This window comes from Canis lupus, chromosome 22 (genome assembly GCF_003254725.2).
Source record: "Canis lupus dingo isolate Sandy chromosome 22, ASM325472v2, whole genome shotgun sequence".
Taxonomy (NCBI): domain Eukaryota; kingdom Metazoa; phylum Chordata; class Mammalia; order Carnivora; family Canidae; genus Canis; species Canis lupus.
The window spans coordinates 2,353,125-2,373,657 of record NC_064264.1 but is presented as its reverse complement, the minus strand read 5'-3'; the positions used below and the strand labels follow the sequence as shown (position 1 = coordinate 2,373,657).

At 38.0% G+C, this 20,533-nt stretch overlaps 1 protein-coding gene across 1 annotated transcript in view; it reads left to right on the top strand.

Moving 5' to 3' along the window:
- Positions 1 to 19,888, top strand: part of CDADC1 (cytidine and dCMP deaminase domain containing 1) — a 45,592-nt gene extending 25,704 nt beyond the window's left edge. Inside the window, exons 6-10 of the mRNA XM_025478349.3 lie at positions 5,090 to 5,139; positions 8,389 to 8,558; positions 10,329 to 10,518; positions 14,236 to 14,296; positions 17,187 to 19,888. Coding sequence (XP_025334134.1) covers positions 5,090 to 5,139; positions 8,389 to 8,558; positions 10,329 to 10,518; positions 14,236 to 14,296; positions 17,187 to 17,260 — 545 coding nt within the window. The 3' untranslated portion in view covers positions 17,261 to 19,888. The remainder of the gene's footprint in view (positions 1 to 5,089; positions 5,140 to 8,388; positions 8,559 to 10,328; positions 10,519 to 14,235; positions 14,297 to 17,186) is intronic.
- The last annotated feature ends 645 nt before the right edge of the window (positions 19,889 to 20,533 follow it).

The following is a 20,533-nucleotide window of genomic DNA, read 5'->3' as shown; positions in this document are numbered from 1 at the left end:
GGCTGACTGGGTTGTATTTGTCTCAGAAGTAAAACGGTTTTCATCTCCTCTATCACAGAGTTCATTTACTCTTAGATACTGAAGTTTTGCTGGTCATTATATGTATAGAAGCAAGTGACACCCTTGAATAGACAACTCTTAGAGAAGGTTTAGGATTCCTGTGGCCTTATATTCAGTGCTACATTTGTAAATCAGGAACTGATTATCTAGACCCTCCTGCTTCCTGCCTTTGTCGTCTTGTTCATGGAGCCCTCTACTAGAGATGGGACAAAAAAGAGAAAGGAGAGAGACCAAAATTATTCATTTTTAGTTAACTCTTCAATATTTTGTGTGTATTCAGTATTTAATAAAACTTTGAAAATCTTTACAATAAAAATGTGAATTCAAAATAACTAACAGAATTAAAGTAAAGGAATATTGACAACTTCTTCCAATTGCTGGTATATCTTTAATCAGCAAGTTAAGAAATCAAATGTTTTTACTTTAAGTTGTACATGAGTGTATATATGAAAAAAGGAAAATGTCACTTGGGGATTTTCTTTATTGTGATAAAAGATAGATAAAAGATCTATATTGCCAATTATAGAACAATATTTTCACATCTTGCCAGACATAAGATTTTTCAAAGTAGAATCATGATTTGATCACTTTTTTAAATGCAACTTTGAAATAAAGGGGGGAAAATATAGGCAGGAGGAACAGTAGAATAAGATTTGGTGAATGGAGGAATTTATTTATTTATTTATTTATTTATTTATTTATTTATTTAAGCTTATCCCAAGAAAGAAGGGAAGAAAGAAAATCTTAAGAAGAGGTCCATACAAATGCCACTGGTTTGCAGTATATTCTAATTCTAAAGACCACAAAGTACTTTGGAGTAGAATAGAAATTCTCAACTGACAGCATGTCAGAGTCGCCATCAAAACTTTCATTAAAAGTACAAATGCGTAAATTCCAACCCAGACCTACTGAACCAAGTCTGTAAGGATGTGGCCTAAGCTTATGAATTTTTAAGGTTCTGCAAAGGATTCTGATGTTAATAATCACTCAATTCTTTATTAAAGAACTTGGTTCTCCTACAGGCACAAACCATATAGCTCCAAACAAATGTTGTGTAAAAGTCTGATTTAATATAATTATGTTATTGTATCATGGGCTCTGCATTAGCATCTTAGCCAAAACCAGCTTTATAAAGAACTCTTCTCTAAGCCATTCTGGAAAGACAGAAACATCAGTGGGAACAGCTGTCACAGCTCTACATCACTAATTCCCATTTGCTAATTAGAATTCAGCTGATTCCAGAGTGATGGTAAACTGGGAGATAGGAATGTGCTGTTCTTTTACTTATCTCAGTACATCCTGCTTCTCCTAGGAGAATATTCCATCATACGATGTATGATTCCAGTGTTTCAAGATGCAGTAATGTATAGATACAAATTTGCATCTACATTCTTTAGAAGATACTCTAATTCTAAAGTTATCCACTCTTTCTGTGCAGAGTTTTGTGCATAAAGATGTGCTTCTGCACGTGATGGGTAACTTAAAAATTTTTGCAAGGTTAATTTTTTGATTGTGTATGATTTTTTTTTTTTTTTTTTTTTGCCTGGAGCCCAAATCTTGAATAGGATGCAACTCTGGGTCATGCACTCCACTCCACTGTCAGCTCATCCAGGGAAGAGAACCATGTGCTCGTCATCATTTTTCCCTTAGCGCTAAGCGCAATGTGCTGAATGGATAAAGGAAATCTTTTTTATATCCAAAGGTAAACGGTCCACAATCCCTTATCCAAAATTCTTGGAGCCAGATGAAAAGGAGTCCAGAATTTTTCAGATTTTAGAAAGGTAATATGGTTATATATATTGTATCTCACCCAGCATTCCAGGGAGGGGCCTGAGGCAGTACATTGTAATCAAGCACATCCATATGGAGTAAAATGTATGAATATTTGCACTAAAAGTGTGGTCAGGTGTGGTCACAAAATAAGTATAATCAAGCTGTCAAAAAAAAACCTTGATATAAGGGATTTCAGATAAGAAAATCTAGACCTATATTCTTCATTGGTGATAAATTATAAGAATAACAATTTATTGAGCACTTAGAAGGTGCCAGGCACAGAGCCAGGCAGTTTATATATGTGTCTCCTTTAACAATCCACCTGGGTAGATATCCCCCTGATAGAGCATGCTCCTAATAACTCAGACTTTTAGTTTCACTCTGTTCAGTTTGCTCTGACGACTTTATTTCACTTTAGAGACAAAGACACCATTTAAAAATACACATAACGAGTAAAATGAATTCCCAAACATCTAACAACAGAATTCTAAAAGCAACTGAGAAGTAGGTGCTTGATGATTGCTTTTTGAATGATGGATAAATAGAATCCACAGAGATGTCATTAAAGGACATTTTGAGGTACCAAAAGAGTGACAACGTTCCTTTAGACCCTAGAGGGGAAAAAAAAGAGTTTAGGAGGGCATTGCATCTTACCCGATTCAAGTGTGATTTCTGAACAGGGTCCTGTTTTCCCTTAGACAAAGTGTTTCCCAAAGCTGAAGATTATGCTTTCCTCCTAAAACACAACAGTGGTGGTGAATGCAGGTTGGAGTAGCCACGGAAGTTAGCTGTTTCAAATCATAACTTGGTGGTTCTCAACTTGCAGTACGCCTTTGAACCGAGCTGATGCTCACGAAAAATGCAGGTTTGTGAGCCCTGCCTGACTTGTTGGAGAGGTTGCTTAGGAGATTTCCATGGGGGCCAGGAGGCCGCCTTTTAACAAGCATCCAGTGATTCTGATGAAGTGGGCTGTGGATCACACTCGGACAAATCTGACATGGCCACAGAATCAGGAGCTAAATAACCACACCCGTGTTCTGGAACCATGGGCTAAAAGAGCTCCCTGACTTTCAGTGATCCGAGTCTCAGGAATTTGGCTCAGCAATTATAAGTCGACCTTTCCCTCAAAGGTACACAGAGAAAACCTTCCGAATGAGCAGATCATGGGGAGCGATTTGTGTGAAAATTGCAGAAATGAAAAGATTCTTGAGAAATCACTTCATTTGTCATCCAACCTTGGAGCTGTGTGAAATCTACACCTAACGTGGATTAAATTTTATTCTGGTTTTAAAAGACATAGTAAAGAATATTCTGCTGGTATAACTAAACTTAGCTAGGCAGTAGAGCTGCATACTGGTGGAAAATCACATTTTACCCCTCCTTCCGTCTGTCCCCAGACTGAAACAGAAAAAGTGGCTCCTGAGACTAGAAAAAAAAAAAAAAATCACATGAAAAATACTTAGTGTCAATGGTAGGAAAAAATAGACTCTTAATATGAAGAATTTCTATTTTAGTCTCTCATTTTTTGTTTCAGGCTTATACATGGATTAAGGATAATTTTACTTAAAGGTTTTGGTTTTTCAGGCAAATATAATCTTAAGTGTATAACTGCTGCCACTTGCCTAGAAATGAGCGTAAAGCCATAATTGTATTCTTCCCCCCTTGTGTTATATTCTGAAGGTCTTGGAAGGAACAAAATTTCGTTTACACCGAAATCTCTTTAATGAATCTCCACTCTAGAACAAGCCTTCCCCTACCCTCTGTTCCCCAGCATCGTGTTCATTTCCGTCCTAGCACAGCATGGACACAGGTGCTTGTGTGTTTGCTTCTCCCGGTCTCCCTCCCACCTCGGACTATAAATCTCATGAATGCGGGGAATTCCCTCACCAGGGTCTGCTTGGGGATTCAATAAAGGGAAGTCTTTGTTATGAAATTCTTACCATCAAAGAAAGGGGGTAGGTTTCATCTGGAGGGCTTAATTTTAGTCACTTAATTTCTTTGCCTTTTTTCTCATCTAGAAAAGGAAGTATCTGCTTTACCCTTAGGGTAAAAATGAGGTGATGGGTAGAAAGTGTTTAAATTATACAGTTGCTTTTTCAATTTTGAAAACTCGAGCTTACTTGAAGATGGGGAATTTCATTATATTATCGTAACTTATAAAGATGGACTTATTTATAAGGCAAGCTAGTTTTTAATGCCTACGTAGGATAAGGTTATCATATGAGGGGATTAACTTTTAGGAAATGGTAGGAAGAAACTAGAGTTTCATTTAATCCTTACCAATATGAAAATACCCTAGAGTAAGTTCACAGATGATTGGTCCTGTCTCTGGGTAACTGCACCTCCTTAACGACTTTGGTCCCTTATTAAGATTTTGATAAGTGCTATGTTTTCATAACTAGTGTATAATTGTCTTAGAGATTTGAAAGTTACCCTTGTATTAGTAGAAGAAAAAGTCAATCCTTAATATACAGAATTTGTAATTTGGTTTTTTAAAACTTTCTGTTGCCGATCAGTGATTTTAAGAAATGCAGCTTTATTTTTACAGAGGTTCTGGCTCTGTAGGGAAATTGTAATCTTATGTTCATAACTCTGCCACTTGGATTTAGAAATGGGCATCATTCACTAAGTCGGCATTCTTTTCCCCTTCAAGTAAACTCTGAAGGTCAGGGAAAGGACTTTCAAATATAAAGGAAAGCCCATAAAAACTTGTATTTGTTGGTATTCTAAGTTTGAACTCTTCTTAGCAAGAACATTTCCATGAAATGTGTTTTCCATAACTAGCGTGTAAATAAAGGATAGAAGACAGATTGGAGTGTTGCAAATTGTTGTGACATTAAATCCACTAGTTCAGAAATTTCCTTTTAAATCGATTTCATCATCATTTCTGAGAAATAGTCTTTTAGAAACTGATTTGGTGGAGAGTCTATAAAATTACACTCAGTTCTGGTTACACTTTGAACTGATCTGACTGTGGGCTCTGTACACAGATCATGTTCGACTGGGTTGATTGTGACACTGTCCAGTTATTCAGTATCTAGTTCTCATATTCCGTACTGAAGAGTATTTTAGTGGTAAACTTTTATTAAATAAATGTATTTAGTAATAAAAAAGTATTTTTATAATCAGCAAAGATGTCAAGGATTGCTGCTATATTATGAATTATGTTTCAGTAATGTGTATTATTTGGGGAAACATGTTTCTTAAACTAATAAATTATTGACCTTTACTGAGTTAAATGACATTTATCTTTCAGAGGATCATAAAACTGGAGTTGGAGCAGTCATTTGGGCTGAAGGAAAATCTGTGAGTATGAAAATAATTTTTTTTAAAGTTTTTATTTAAGAGATCTCTACACCTAACATGGGGCTCAAACTCATGACCCCAAGTTCGAGAGTCGTGTACTCTTCCGACTGAGGCAGCCAGGTGCCCCTGAAAATAATTCAACATTTAACTTTGATTTTGTATAAACACAGTATGATCTTAAGTGCATTACATTATATTGACCCACTGGGGTTAATATTTTGTTATTGGTGCATTTACTGAATTCTATAAACATTTGATCATTCCTTCAATGATTGTCTAGGTAGGTTAATTTATTTAGCAGACATTTATTAAACATCTTCCACAGCATAGGCATTGTGCTGTGGCCTTAAATACTCTATACTGGAGACAGGAGCGAAAAAATAAAAAAAAAGACGTATATATGATGATAACATGACACTGGATGGCATGGAGGAGAAATCTCTATGCTGCTTAGAGAAATGAGTACAATATTCTTGGAGGAGGTAAGGTGCTATTTATTAGTTTTTTTAATTTAAAAATATTTTATTACTATTTACTAGTAAATAGTAATCTCGGGATCCCCCGAGACCCGGGATCAAGTCCCACATCGGGCTCCCTGCATGGAGCCTGCTTCTTCCTCTGCCTGTGTCTCTGCCTCCCTCTCTCTCTCTCTCTCTCTCTCTCTCTCTGTCTCTTGTGAATAAATAAATCTTTAAATAAATAAATACATAGAAATAGATGGATTGATTTTAAGAATATATTTTATTTAATAAAATGTCCAGAAATATTATTTCAACCTGTAATCAATTTAAGAGCTATTAATAAAATATTCTGGAGGCACCTGAGTGGCTCCATGGTTGAGCATCTGCTTTTGACTAAGGTTGTGATCCCGGGGCCCTGAGATTGAGTCCTGTATCGGGCTCCCCACAGGGAGCCTGCTTCTCCCTCTGCCTATGATCTGCTTCTCTTTCTTTTTTTTTTTTTTTTTTAAGATTTTTATTTATTTATTCATGATAGTCACAGAGAGAGAGAGAGAGAGAGGCAGAGACACAGGCAGAGGGAGAAGCAGGCTCCATGCACCGGGGGCCCGATGTGGGATTCGATCCCGGGTCTCCAGGATCGCGCCCTGGGCCAAAGGCAGGCGCCAAACCGCTGCGCCACCCAGGGATCCCTGCTTCTCTTTCTATGTCTCTCATGAATGAATGAATGAATGAATGAACAAGTAAATAAATAAATAAAATCTTTTAAAAAATAAAATATTCTGCATTTGGGGGGAGTATTAACTTTCCATAATCCTGTGTGTATTCAGACTTAACAGCACCTCCCAATTCAGACTAACCACCTGTGGCTAATGGCTACTCTAATGGATGGTGCAATCCAAGAATATTTTAAGTGGGAAAATGATTTGATCAGATTTACATTATAAGAAGAAATGGGGAGTTAATAAAAAGGAAGTGATGAGGACTTGGCGTTGGGGTGGGTTGAATGGCATGGAATCAAGAAACAGTGACTTTAAGGCTGACTCCGAGATGAATAGGGAGCCTAGGTTTGCTTCACTAGACAAGATAGCAAGTAATTTGACTCTTTCCCTGAATGTCCCCTGTTACTCCATACATTTAATCAACTACCAAGTGCTATGACTTCCATCTTCAAAAGATCTCTTGACTCTATTTATCTCTGCCTCAACTATTACCACTTACTAGAATAGGTTCCTCAGCCACAAGCTCCCATAGCATTCTGTGCAACTGATTCCTGACCCTCGCAGTTGAAATTATGTGCAGTTTCTTATCTGCAGATTAGAAGGTTCATAAGGACAGAGATTCTCTGTTTTGTTTATAGCTGTATTCTGGGCCCCTAGCACAGTGCCTGGCCTGTGGTTGGATCTCTCCTTTGGGTCCGTGTAAATGCTCAGCAGCCTTTGGCTCAACCTCTGGTTCTCAAGCACTTGTAAGAATTTAAGTTTCCACTCAAGTTATCTACAGTGGGCAGCATGGTAAAGTGGAAAGACATGGTTTTGGAGTCCAGCAACCTGGGCTTGAATTCTGGCTATGTTGTTAACATTGTGACCCTGGACAGGTTTAATCTCTCTGGGCCTCAGTTTCCTTATCTGTAAAATGGAAAAACTAATTAGTACTACTGTCAAGGTTGTTGGGAGGATTAATTAAATGAAATAATACCTATAAGACTCAGCATGGTATTTGACATTCAGTAAATGCTCAAGAACAATTTATTACTATTACTAGTGAGATAACATATTATGTGTAAGCTTTTATTGGCTCATCATAACAATAATCTTTATCAAGCTGCCATCCTAATGAGTCTGTTGATGTTATCACATGAATAATTAAAATTTACTGAGGTTTGTAGCATATTCCAAATTATTATAAACACTAATGATTTATCAAATATTTAACTCTAGTAACTGATAAAGCATTCATATTACATGTACTGTGCCATTGGCTATGAGAAAAAAAAGAGCAACTTAAGTAAAAAGTCCCATATAAATATAAGTATACACACACACACACACATTAGAGGCTCAATAAATATGAAGATTAGAGGAAAGTACATTTTTAGAAGGGGCACTTGGGTGGCTCAGTCAGTTGAGCATTGGCTTGGGTCATGATCCCAGGGTCCTGGGATTGAGCCCCACGTCAGGGTGGGAGTCTCCTTCTCCCTCTCCCTTTGCCCCTCCCCCTGCTCGTGCTCTCTCTCTCTCGCTTTCTCTACCTCTCTCAAAAGGAAAGTACATTTTTAATTCTTTAACTATCACAATAGCATATTTTTAGTCCAATAGTAGAAATTTCTGTCTGGAATATTTTTAGAATTTCTGACTTATTAACCAATAGAACAGCATATATACAAACTACAATTATTTGAGTACCTGTTACGTGTGGAGCACTCCAATATGTGTATTTTAGGGCATAGCAAAGAGGTATAAAACATGGTTTCTATCTCTAGGGTCTTATAACCAATTTGGAGAGAGATGTCTGAGTCAAGTGAAACAATTTGTGAATTAAACAAGCTAGTGTTAATTAACAGCTAAAACCAAGGACTGCCTTGAGATCATATGTTAGAAATGATCCGCCTTCCTGAAATTTGGCTTTGGCAAGACCATACTGCAGTGGGAGGATGTAAGATTGTATTTTTTTGGTCACAGAAAATGGAATTAGTACTATAAAGTGTGATCCTAGGTTTTGAAATACACCGCCAGGCACCTTCTTTTAGAATGTTGACAATTCGCCTTTGTTGGTTTGCTCACTATCACAGAGAAGTTGTGATGGAACAGGCTCGATGTACTTCATAGGATGTGGCTATAATGCTTTCCCTGTTGGGTCCGAGTATGCCGACTTCCCCCACATGGATGACAAGCAGAAAGACAGGGAAATAAGGAAATTCAGATACATTGTACACGCGGAGCAGAATGCCTTGACATTCAGGTATGAAATTCCGTTTGCATGTCTTTTCTTTAAAACATAGCAAGGGTTAAAAATAAAAAATGTAGCAAGGGTTAGTTAAATTTAGTTTTCTTTTAGCTGTAATTTTTTTTCTTAATTCTAAGAAAAATTCTTTTCAGAAGTATAATTTTGGTGATACCCGGTATCTGCTGCCTGACCTGAGGCTACTGTGGGAGGTCCTCCAGGCCTTCGCATTTGTTGCGCGAGCCTATTCTTTTTCTGGTCTTCCTCGTCTCCGATATAAAACTGCTTGAAGTTGTTGTTAGGGTCTTTCATCTTTCTGAAGTGTAAGGTGTCCTTTATTTTCTAAACCGAGAGCACATAGATATATGAATATATAGATTTTTGTAATGAACCAAATGGCTTTAACATGCTTTTTGTTAGGGATTGTAACTGGCGTTACCTCATTCTGGTGTTACTCTAGGTCATTTCCACAAACATTTCTCATCACTTAGCATGTAGGGAGTGATCTTAGGGGATTCAGAACTAAGAAAGACATGGCTTTTGTCCTTGAGGAGCTTATAGTGTTCCCTGGTGTCAGACTGCACTCAGGCTCCCATGATGGGTTCTCTGGGAAAGGCCAACACAAAGTCCTGTGGGGATTCAGGAACTACTCCAGAGGGAGGGAGAGTGGGGCGGGAAAGCTGTAAGGAGGAACTGACATCTGAGCTGAGCTTTGAAGGTCTAGTAGGATTGTGGCAGTTGGAGGCGCTTAAGTGACGGGAAGCCCCTCTTGCTTCAGGCATAGCAATGGTCCTGAGGCCGGGAAATGCTCATGTGTATAGGGACATGAGCCGTCTGATTAGTCTGGACCCTGGAGCTCATGCGAGTAGCTGGGGTCGGACTGGGGAAGACTGTGAGTGTATAAGTCTGTTTTATAGGCAGTGGGGAAGTGGCCACCCTACCAATTACTTGGGCTGCGGGTATATTTTTTCAATAGACCAGATGCCTAAAGTTCTGTTGCCCTAGCATTGGCAAACAGAAGGAGTCTGAACTAGAGAGACGGATGCGGGAGGCTGCCAGTGGTATAGATAGCCAGCTGAGAGCAGTATAAACCACAGACCAGGGAGCGGAACCCCTGGAGCCTCAGACAAGATGCTGAGTGCTCAGCTCCCCCAGCACACAATTCCTCTCTCCCTTCCCTTGTGCTCTTCATTACAGGTGTACTTGCTTCATTTGCCTGGAGGCATGAATGTGTCAAAGCTGAAAGTCTGTTAAACTAGAGCATCCTGTCTCAGGGAGGAGGTGAAGGAACTGTAACTCGAAGCAGAATTTTAATATTAATTTATCAATTTAACAAGCATTCATTTATTAAATATTCAGTAGGTGCTAGATAAGAGATCTTTCGGCTCCCGTGATGAGCTAATGTCTAATCTCTCACGGTAAAGCCGTAAGGCAGATGTCAGTTCCAGCCCCTACCTGTGGCATCACCAAGTCCTCAGTGGAGAGCTCCTCCCTCCTCCCCTCTCTTTCATTGTCTGTCTTTTTTTTGTTTTTATTTATAATCTACTACTGAACATCTTACCAACTACTAATTATAATAATTGTCATGTTCAGAGTGTGTGTTAACATCTTATGAGTTTATATATTTAGCACATTTACTAATTCAGCAAGAACAAAATTTATTGCTTATCATGTTGGAAATCTCTTTTAAAAGCAGCTTGATTTTAGTGTTTTACAGATTTCTCTAAACTATAACTACCCTTTTAGCAGTTTAGACCTTTCTAATGTTCATAAAATTTTTTTTTATAGATGTCAAGAAATAAAACCAGAAGAAAGAAGCATGATTTTTGTCACCAAGTGCCCGTGTGATGAGTGTGTACCTTTAATTAAAGGTGCCGGCATAAAACAAATCTATGCCGGGGATGTAGATGTTGGAAAGAAGAAGGCAGACATCTCTTACATGAGATTTGGGGAACTTGAGGGTGTTAGTAAGTTTACAGTAAGTAGAGATGCCTTTTTTTTCCAAGTATACTTTCTATTATATTGTTAGGTACCCTGCTGAATATTTTAAATTAGTGATTCCCACACGTGTACAGAGTTCCAACAAGCTATTATCATGTGCAAGCACTCACATGATAATTGAAAATGCTCAGCTTAAAACCTCTGTCTTAAGAATTTATAGGTCTCTGGAGAGCTGCCTACTATGGCCCTTCCAGGTCTTGAACGGCCAGGCCCTTTGGTGCTATCTGGTGGCAAACAGAAGAAAATCACTGACCCACCTCTTCCTTGCCCTTCCGGTTTGGGTGGTAAACAGCGGTGAAAACAGTTTAGGATTACCTGAGACAGGCACACACACACACACACACACATACACACGCACACACATGTGCAGTCATGACACACATTTCTCATGGGAAAAATCAGAAAAAGAAGGGATTTGATGTCTCCAAAAAAGTACCAAAATAGTTTATGGAAAACTTAGACCTCTAGCTATTTCACTGCATAGTGTTTTTTTTTTTTTTTTTTAACCTCTTTTAAGAAGCAATCACAAACCTCCAGAAAAGTTACAAAAACTACTACAAAGAGCTTCCCCCCGCCCCAGAAACCTTTGAAAGTTGACATGATGACCAGATCACTCTCAAGTAGTTTATTACATATTTCCTCAAACAGTAGATTCTCCTACAAAACCACGAATCAGCCACAAAACTCAGGAAATCATCCTTGACACATTACTGCCAGTTCATCCATGGCTGCCAATCAAAGTTCACCAGTTGTCCCAGTGTCCTGTAGAGCAAAAGGATCCTGCCCAGAATCATATGCTGCTTTTTAACGATAATTCTGGCATTTAATGGAACACTTCTATATAAGAATTTTCAGTGGTTATAAAAGGCATATACTATAACTGCCTTATGAATTTCAAGTGTCCAGAGGCTCCTGGGCGGCTCAGCTGGTTAAGTGTCCAACTCTTGATTTTGGCTCAGGTATGATCTCAGGGTCATGAGACTGAGCCCCACATTGGGCTCTGCCCCCAGCGGGGCATCTGCCTGAAGATTCTCTCCCTCTGGCCCTTGCCGCTCTCTCTCTATAAAATAAATAAATAAATCTTAAAAAAAAAAAAAAAAAAAAGTCAAGTTTACATTCCTGTTTTGAGTCCAGAGTGCCTGGAAAATGTATTTTTTAAACTATATATATATATGTATATATACACTTATATATTTAGGTGTATAACTTATATTTAAAACTATAAAACATTGTCTAATTTCTGTGTGTGCATGAAGTGTCTTACATATTTACCCTTTTTATTTTGGTCATTTATTTTTAGTTTTTTATTCCCAGTTTTATTTAAAGCTCATCATGATTTTTAAAAGAACAGGAGGGCCCTGAAAGAACGGAGAGATGGGAAAGGTGCCTCTTTTGTAAAAGTAAACAGAAGGTTACACCCAGCTAGTCAAAGGGAAATCTTCAGCTGGGTGTTGTTTCCTGTGTCCTCATTCCTGCTGAGGAGTGGGAAGAAATAGGTCTTTCACATTCTGTCCATAAAGATTAAATGACCTAGCTCTTCAGGACTGTGACTGACAGATTAAGTGAATTCCAAAATACATTGCTTAGTGGCGGATTTGAGTAGCTGTGCCGCTGTAAAGAGCATAAAGAAGGCAAGACACGGTGACAGGAACAGAGGGAGTGAGTCCCCTCGGCAGAGATGGGCCAAGACCTGCCAGGAGCACCCCATTCGGGTGCACGTGGCTCCTCTCTGTGCTCATTCCAGTGACAGCTCTCTGCACCTTCCCATCCTTACCCTCATCTGGCCTGGTTTGCAATATTATGTAAGTGATTTAAACTGCCTGCCTAGGGGCGGCCCTGGTGGCGCGGCGGCTTAGCGCTGCCTTCAGCCCAGGGCGTGGTCCTGGAGACCCAGGATCGAGTCCCACGTCGGGCTGTTTGCATGGAGCCTGCTTCTCCCTCTGCCTGTGTCTCTGCCTCTCTCTCTCTGTGTGTGTGTCTCTCATGAGTAAATAAATAAAATCTTTAAAAAAATAAATAAAATAAACTGCCTGCCTAGCTAAATGCCTAGTGTTGTAAATACCAGTGACTAACACAAACTAGTATTCATTCTACATTGGAACATAATGTTTATACTTATTTTTAGATTGTCCAGAGTAGTAGATTTTCCAGGGATGTCTAAGAAGCGATTACTTTTAAGATTAAAGCAACTTAAAATCAGTTTTGTTTGAAAAAGTTTTGCTTTTCTCTTTGAGGTGTTACCATATGCCCTTGAGATAACTGGTTCTGTTCTGTGGGATCGTTGCAGACGAGGCTAGGCCCGAGCAACCGTATTTTCAAAAATAGATTTTACCAGTGTGGGCCCATGTCCATTTATTCAGAAACTTTTTTTTCTATTTACTACATGTGGATTTTTCTCTATTAGATCATACTACCTTTTAAAAAAAATTATGGAAGTAATATATGCTCATTGTAAAGGACTAGGCAAGTAAAAAAGAGCAGATATTCTCTGACACCTCATAGATACTGTTAGTGCATTGCTGTATTTTCTGTGTCATTGATAATTCTTCAAAAATAATGTTTAATGATTCAACAATATTTCAACTTAGAGATATAAGTTATCTAACCATTCCCCTGCTGTGAGGCACCTAAATGGCTTCTAAGTTTCTTACAGTTGAAATAGTCTTTTTGTGATTATCCTTAAATATACATTCAGGGTTATTAGTTTTACTTGGCCCAAATTAGTAGATGTTAGTGGTTTGGGCACATTTTGAAACATGCCTATTTTTTTTCATACATAATTTCCCACCCCTTATAAATCCTCTTTTTCCGGGTGCTAACCCTAACCATCCCATTTCTAGATAACCCTCCCTTTCCAAAGACTTTTTTTATACATGGCGAAATATTCGTCCTGTATCTCACTCCCCCCAAGGATCATGGTATTAGCGAGCTTATCTGTTGAGCTCACCGATGCTTATGGAGGAGGTTCCCGGGTACTGCACACTGTATTGTGCCTCTCTAGAGATGGTGCCCTAGTGAGGCCTTTTCAGTCAAGTCAGTGGTGACCTGATGCTGGGGACTTCTGGCCAAGTGAGGGAGAAAGGACTGTGCCATGAGGTACCGATTACACTCGGTTTCTCTTCTCAGCAGCTCCAGGCTGTTCAGCACTATCTGCGAACTCTCAGGCTCCCCTGTTTCCTTCTGAATGGCTGAGATGGAAAACTGACAGTAGAGGAGATATGATATGTTGGTGATGTGATATAACTATATTCAAAGGCAAGATAACCTTGGTGGTGTTTTCATTCTCTAATATCTAGGCCCTGGCTGTTATAAGATACTGTAGGACCTGGAGATAGAATGTGTGGTGGAAATCCTATCGTGTTGAGCAAGAGCAGACTCTGGTTTTAATTCTCTTGCTGCCCTGAGTGTGTAAATCCCAGGCAAGTCACTATGCTTCGCTGGTCTTCCACTTCCTTACCTCTAAAATGAAGGTAAAGGATTTTAAAGTTCCTTCCTTCTCGAAGAATATTGATTCTGATCCCAGAAGTCAGATCATTCAGGATCAATATTAGGGCCTGGTTGGTAGGAACATGCTCACTCTTTTTTCCTACATTTAAAAAAAAAAAATGTTTTGATATTTGACAGCAGGGTGCTGAACTGCTATTTATTAAATCCTCCCTAAACATACATATAAAAGGTTTGTGCCCTCTTACAGTGGCAGCTGAATCCATCAGGAGCTTGTGTCAGTGAACAAAATGAGCCTGGAAGCAAAGAGAGTAAGTATTTAAAAGTCTTTTATTAAGCTTAACTTTGTTGCTGAAAAGAAAGGATACATAGCGAGTATTAAGGGTTGGAAATTGGAAATTGTGGTGGTAGAGCATATTCCTTTTGCAGGTTAGATGTTTGCCATTCAGTTTGTTCACAAGCATCTGTCTATCTACTATATGCTAGGTTCAATGGAAAGTGCTGTTTATAATCAATTCTATGGAATCTGCAGTTTAATACAAATAATTATGTACAAATTGAATATATAAATTAGATTTATATGAAACGTAAACTACAGTGCTCTCCTATAATGAACTGAAGCTTGCTGGGCAGTTAAGAAGGAAAAATGTATATAATTAATACATACCCAGGGATCCCTGGGTGGCTCAGCAGTTTATCACCTGCCTTTGGCCTAGGGCATGATCCTGGAGTCCCAGGATCGAGTCCCGGGATCAAGTCCCGCATCAGGCTCCCTGCATGGAGCCTGCTTCTCCCTCTGCCTGTGTCTCTGCCTCTCTGTGCGTGTCTCTCATGAATAAATAAATAAAATCTTAAAAATAAAAAATACATACCTGGCTGTAGGGCCAAATTAGAGGGTGTACACATTTTTATTTGAGTAAAGGCACATTTGTAGAGATTGATCAGAGAATAGAAATCCTCTGGTTATTTGAATAATCTAAAGTCATCACCACTACTGTAAATGAATGATTAGTCTTCAAAGCTTTATTATTTGCATATTAACACAGATTTTTTTTTAATATAATGTCACCTTAGGGAGATCTTGCAATTCCTTAGGTATATAATTTTGAACATTAGTTATTGCTATACAGTATTATTTTTCAAAATTGATGTATTTATTTGAGAGAGAGTGTGTGATGGTGGGGAGAGGGAAGGGATTGAGGAGGCAGAGGGAGAGTCTTAAGCAGACTCCGTGCTGAGTGCAGACCGTGCTTGGGGCTCAGTCTCATGACCCTGAGGTTATGACCTGAGCAGAACCGTGGCTTAAATGGTTGCGCCATCCAGGCACCCCCATGGTATCATATTTAAATATAAACTATGTTATCTATCTGTTTGGATTCCAGGTAAATGGAAATTTTGTATAATAAATAAAAAATTTTTTGAAGATAACAATGATTTGATTACCTTGAAAAATCAGGAAATGAAGAGATTTTTTAAAAATTTAAATTCACTTAATTAACATATAATGTATTATTAGTTTCAGAAGTAGAGGTCAGTGATTCATCAGTCTTACATAACACCCAGTGCTCGTTACCTCGCATGCCCTCCTTAGTGCCCGTCACCCAGTGACCCCGTCCCCCCATCCCAGTTCCCCTCCAGCGACCCTCAGTTTATTTCCTATGGTTAAGAATCTCTCATGGTTTGTCTCCCTCTCTGATTTCATCTTGTTTTATTTTTTCCTCTCTTCCCCTATGGTCCTCTGTTTTGTTTCTTAAATTCCACATATGAGTGAGATCATGTGGTAATTGTCTTTCTCTGATTGACTTACTTCACTTAGCAAAATAACCTCTAGCTCTGTCCACGTCATCGCAAATGGCAAGATTTGACAGCTGAGTAATATCCCATTGCATATATATCCCACATCTTCTTTATCCATTCATCTGTCGATGGACATCTGGGCTCTTTCCACAGTTTGGCTATTGTGGATACTGCCGCTATAAACATTGGGGGGCAGGTGCCCCTTCAGATCACTACATTTATATCTTTGGGGTAAATACTCAGTCATGCAACAATTGCTGGGTCATAGGGTAGTTTCCTCTATTTTCTACTTTTTGAGGAGCCTCCACACTGTTCCCCAGAGTGGCTGTACCAGCTTGCATTACCGCCAACAGTGTTAGACGGTTCCCCTTTCTCCACATCCTCGCCAACATCTGTTGTTTCCTGACTTGTTAATTTTAGCCTTTCTGACTGGTGTGAGGTGGTATCTCATTGTGGTTTTGATTTGTAAGGAAAGGAAGAGGTCTTTATGAAAATAATTCCTATTCTATAGTTTCTGTGTAAATACCTTGATTTTTTTGTGTTATGAACTTAGCTTTATTTATTCAAGTAGTGTGTTTTTATTTGCAGTCTGGAAAAAAAATACCTATCCACTCTATCTTTTGAAAAAATTAATCAGGGAAAATAAGTGGAAAAAAATATGGATCTGATTAAAGAATATGACTTCATGAACAGTGTTTGAGGGGGTCAGTTAATAATTCCCTGCTGTTAGGGAAAGGACACAACGAGCAGTAACCAAAAGGGGATGAATTAATTTATGTTAAAATTAAGAACATCTGGTCATCAAAAGATATCATTGAAAGAGTACAAAGGCAAGCCATAGAATAGGAGATATTTCCCACTTACCATCAATAAAGGACTCGTATCCTAGATCACTAAGGAAGGGAAGGTGTGCCTGCTGCCCTTGGCAGTCCTGAGATGGGAAGGAGAGGTTGCCATCGGGTGGGAGGGCAAGAGAAAGGCTTCTGCTTTGCTGGCCATGTTTTAATTATTGACTGGGTGATGGCCAAATGTAGGTTTGCTTTGTGACTGTTGACTGAACTGTAAGGTCATGTTTTGTACACATTTTTGAACAAATGTTTTATATCAACAGAATCTTATCTCTTTTCCAATTTTGTAACAGCTTTATTGTGATAGGTTCCACCTATCATTAATTTGCCCTTTTAAAGTATAGATTTCAGAGTTGAGTGAATCCGCTTTTTAATAAAGTAGATACTGTGCAGCCTGAGTTATCTAGAATCTGTTCTTCAGCAGTTGGGAATTTTAAGATAAAATGCATGTTCCTTTTTAACTGAAGCATTATTTTGATCTTACAACCCATATGACTTTCAGACCTATCTATCTGAAGTACAGTTTTCCTGATACTAAGTTATTCTTGAACACTAGATGGTGTGATGAGACCCTTACCGCCCGGTGAAGAACAACACCAAAACAAAAAGCTGTGTCTTGGAAACCACTAACAAGTCCTGTTGAAACTGGAGTGAGGCCTCAAGAATTTTTATTGCACTTTTAAAATTCAGCCTTGTTAACTTAGAAAATAAGGATGGATTTTGTGAATAACTGAAAAAAAAAAACATTGTAAAGAAGCTAATTTATTACTACCCTATGAATGATGTTAATGAGAATATTTTTCTTTTAGATTTGTGTGTTTTTCAGAATATAGTGGTGTGTTCTTTTATTACATTAAATGAGGTAGCAATGATTTAATGAGACAAATTTGATCAACTTGTAGAGGTTAATTTCTCCTTGTCATAGCTTTATATTAGCCAGTTTCTTGAAAGGGGCTGGTTCACTGGAGGTCACCTCCCAGCAGAGAATTAAACACCTTTTAAAAAATATTAATTCCTTCAGATTTTGAAGGTGATAATTAGTAACCTGCTCCAAAGAAATAAATGATGACCTGGCCATTTTTAAGTCATTGTATGGCTCACCAAAAGTTCACATTTATACCTTGAGCTTTTTAATAATCAGAATTTAATTAGGATTGAATTGTAAAAAAATGAAGGTGGCATAGCCAGTCCCCATTATTAAAGTATATTCCTGACAATGTTACTGATTTTTTAAAAAACCTTCCAGTATGTAGAAGTCACAATGATTTGTTGAACTGGCGTGTTAAGTCACTGATTTAGGCAGCAGTAGGAAGAGAATATTATTAAGAGTGAAGAAATATTTCAGTCTGGAATATTGAAACCAGCCTTTGTTGAATTCCATTCATAAATGCTGCCCATTTTCCCCTCCATACAGTTAACAGAGTGTCTTGTAGCTTTCAGTGGAAGATCTTTTAAAAATATCCTTGAACAAAAAAAAAAAAAAAAAAAAATATCCGTGAACCTTAAGAATACTGAAGATCTTGACAGTAAACATATGGTCAGTTCACTTACATTCCCAAATTGCTCTTTGTGAGGCCTCTCATTTTCATTCGCTGAGAAACTTTCAGAGAATAGTCCAAAGATGAAGGTATGTGTTTTGCACTTTCCTAGAATTAGGGAGGGAATGCACAGCCCATGGCCCACAGGACAGGGTGTGACATCCCGAGGAGCACCTGACTTGGCTGTAGAGAGATCTGCTGTTGTCCCCAACTCTTCCACAGCACCCCGTGGCCTCACAAGGTCCCCCACCAGTGTCTCAGAATTGTACACAGGACAATCCAAATATTGACCCATGTCCCTATTTGTACAGCAGCCTGCTTAGGTCCGCTGGGAGTTCGAGGTCATCATACCAGGCAGTTGAGAATTGCCATAAATATTGAGAGAGGAGGAAAGATACCCTTAGATAGATCTAAGGCTAATTTGAAAACTTGTAGTTAAGGTATTCTAAAATCTTTATCAGGATGTAAATAACTGAGATTTGCTCACATCCTCCCAAATGCTTTGATATATAATATATACAAGCTTAGATTCATATTAGAATCATTGTTTTTTTACTAATATGTCATCCACATCAAATATTTTATAAATCAATCAGCAAATATTTTGTAAAGACCCAAAAGCCTGGTGTACTGTCAGGTTTATGGATTTGTGTGTTGGATGTTGAGGGGGGTATCAGAAGGGAGAAACAAAATAGGAAAAACTAGGATTAGGAAATGGGAAAATTTATATTTCTAAGCACTATAAAAATTTTCATGATGATGCCATATTTCCTTCTTTACAACTGGTCAGTTTTCTGCATTTATTGAGAATTTCCTATGTAATACCAGAGGAAAGCTCTATGAGGGCAGGAATATATATATAACATATGTACATATACATATATTCACACACATGCATATTTACATACATATATTTATATACGCATATACATATAATTGTATGTTTTTAAATTTTTTATGTATAAAATATATAAATTTTTTAAGCTGATGAATCCAGTGCCTACAATAGTGCCAGGCACATAACACATTCAATGAGTATTTGTTGATTGAGTAAATGACTGCTGGACACTGGCTAGACCCTGGAAATGAGATGTATAAGAAATGCTCCCTCATCTCAAGGAGCTCACAGTCTCGTGGAATGTGGAATGGAGTAATTGAGACTGACTCTCAGAGTGGGGGTCCTGGACCGGCAGCATTGGCATCACCTGGGAGCTTGTTAGACATGAGATTCTTAATGTCCACTGAGATCTATTGAATCAGAAACTGGGTGTGGGGCCCAGCAAGCTGTTCTCACAGTTCTGCAGGTGCTTCTGGTTGACCTTGCAGGTTGAGAACCACCTTGTGAATGTAACTATAGGAAGCTTCTGAAATATGTAATTAAAACTAATAGAAATAAGAAGGATGACTCTGTATTGCAAAGAAACTAGGATGTGTTTTTAGCTGAGAAAAGGTATGAGGCATGGAGATGTATTTTAGTTAAGGGAAAAGAAAGTAAATTTTGTCCTAAAGTAAAGCTGGTTATTTCAGAATGGTCATTACAGAATGAAAAAGAGAAAAATAAAGGACAAGCTAAGAACACAGAAGTTTGGGAAAAGAAAAAAGAAAGAGGAAGGAAGGAGGGAAGGAAAAGAAAGAAAACTTTACCTTTTGTAGTCATGTTGGCTATAAATTGAATTGTTATAAGGGTTTTTAAAAATAATAAACTTGTTTTTTGTTTTAATAGCTTGCTTATATAATTTTCTTTCATTTGCTAAAAAGAAAAAGTTTCCTCGGACTGTTGGTCTGCTCTCAATAAGATATTATGGTTTTCTTTACTTTTTAAGTAATCTGCCTGGAAAGCAGAGATGTTATATGTTACTAAAGTAACTTCCTGTGTTTCATGTTGTCTTTATTGGGTCCTTGATTACTTAACCGCGTCTTATCCTTAAGAGCTGAATTTTACTTAAAAATATGTAACCTTCTAAATTTGCCTTTAAAATCTTGTTACTTGGTTAAATAGATAATTAAGTATTGTTTCAAATAATCTATGTTCCCATTTAGTTAAGTGTTGCAGACTCTTGATATTTTTGACCAACTTTCGAAAATCAATTTCTAAATAAAGTTTTTTGACCAGGAAAGTAAGCTGGGATTTTCCAGAGGTTCCCTGAAATAGCTCCAAAAGATTTGTTTTCTTTCTTTATAAAAGAGAGACATACCAAATGAATTGGTTTATGGGATATGCTAAGTTACATGGGAAGTGTTGTCAAATAAGAAATATCAAGCTTTCTTGATGTCCTATTTGTATAGGTACCTGTTCAAAGTGTTCCAGAAAGTAATGAAATTCCTAGAAACCAGATGTCCCAGGATAATGTCATCACTGTAATTC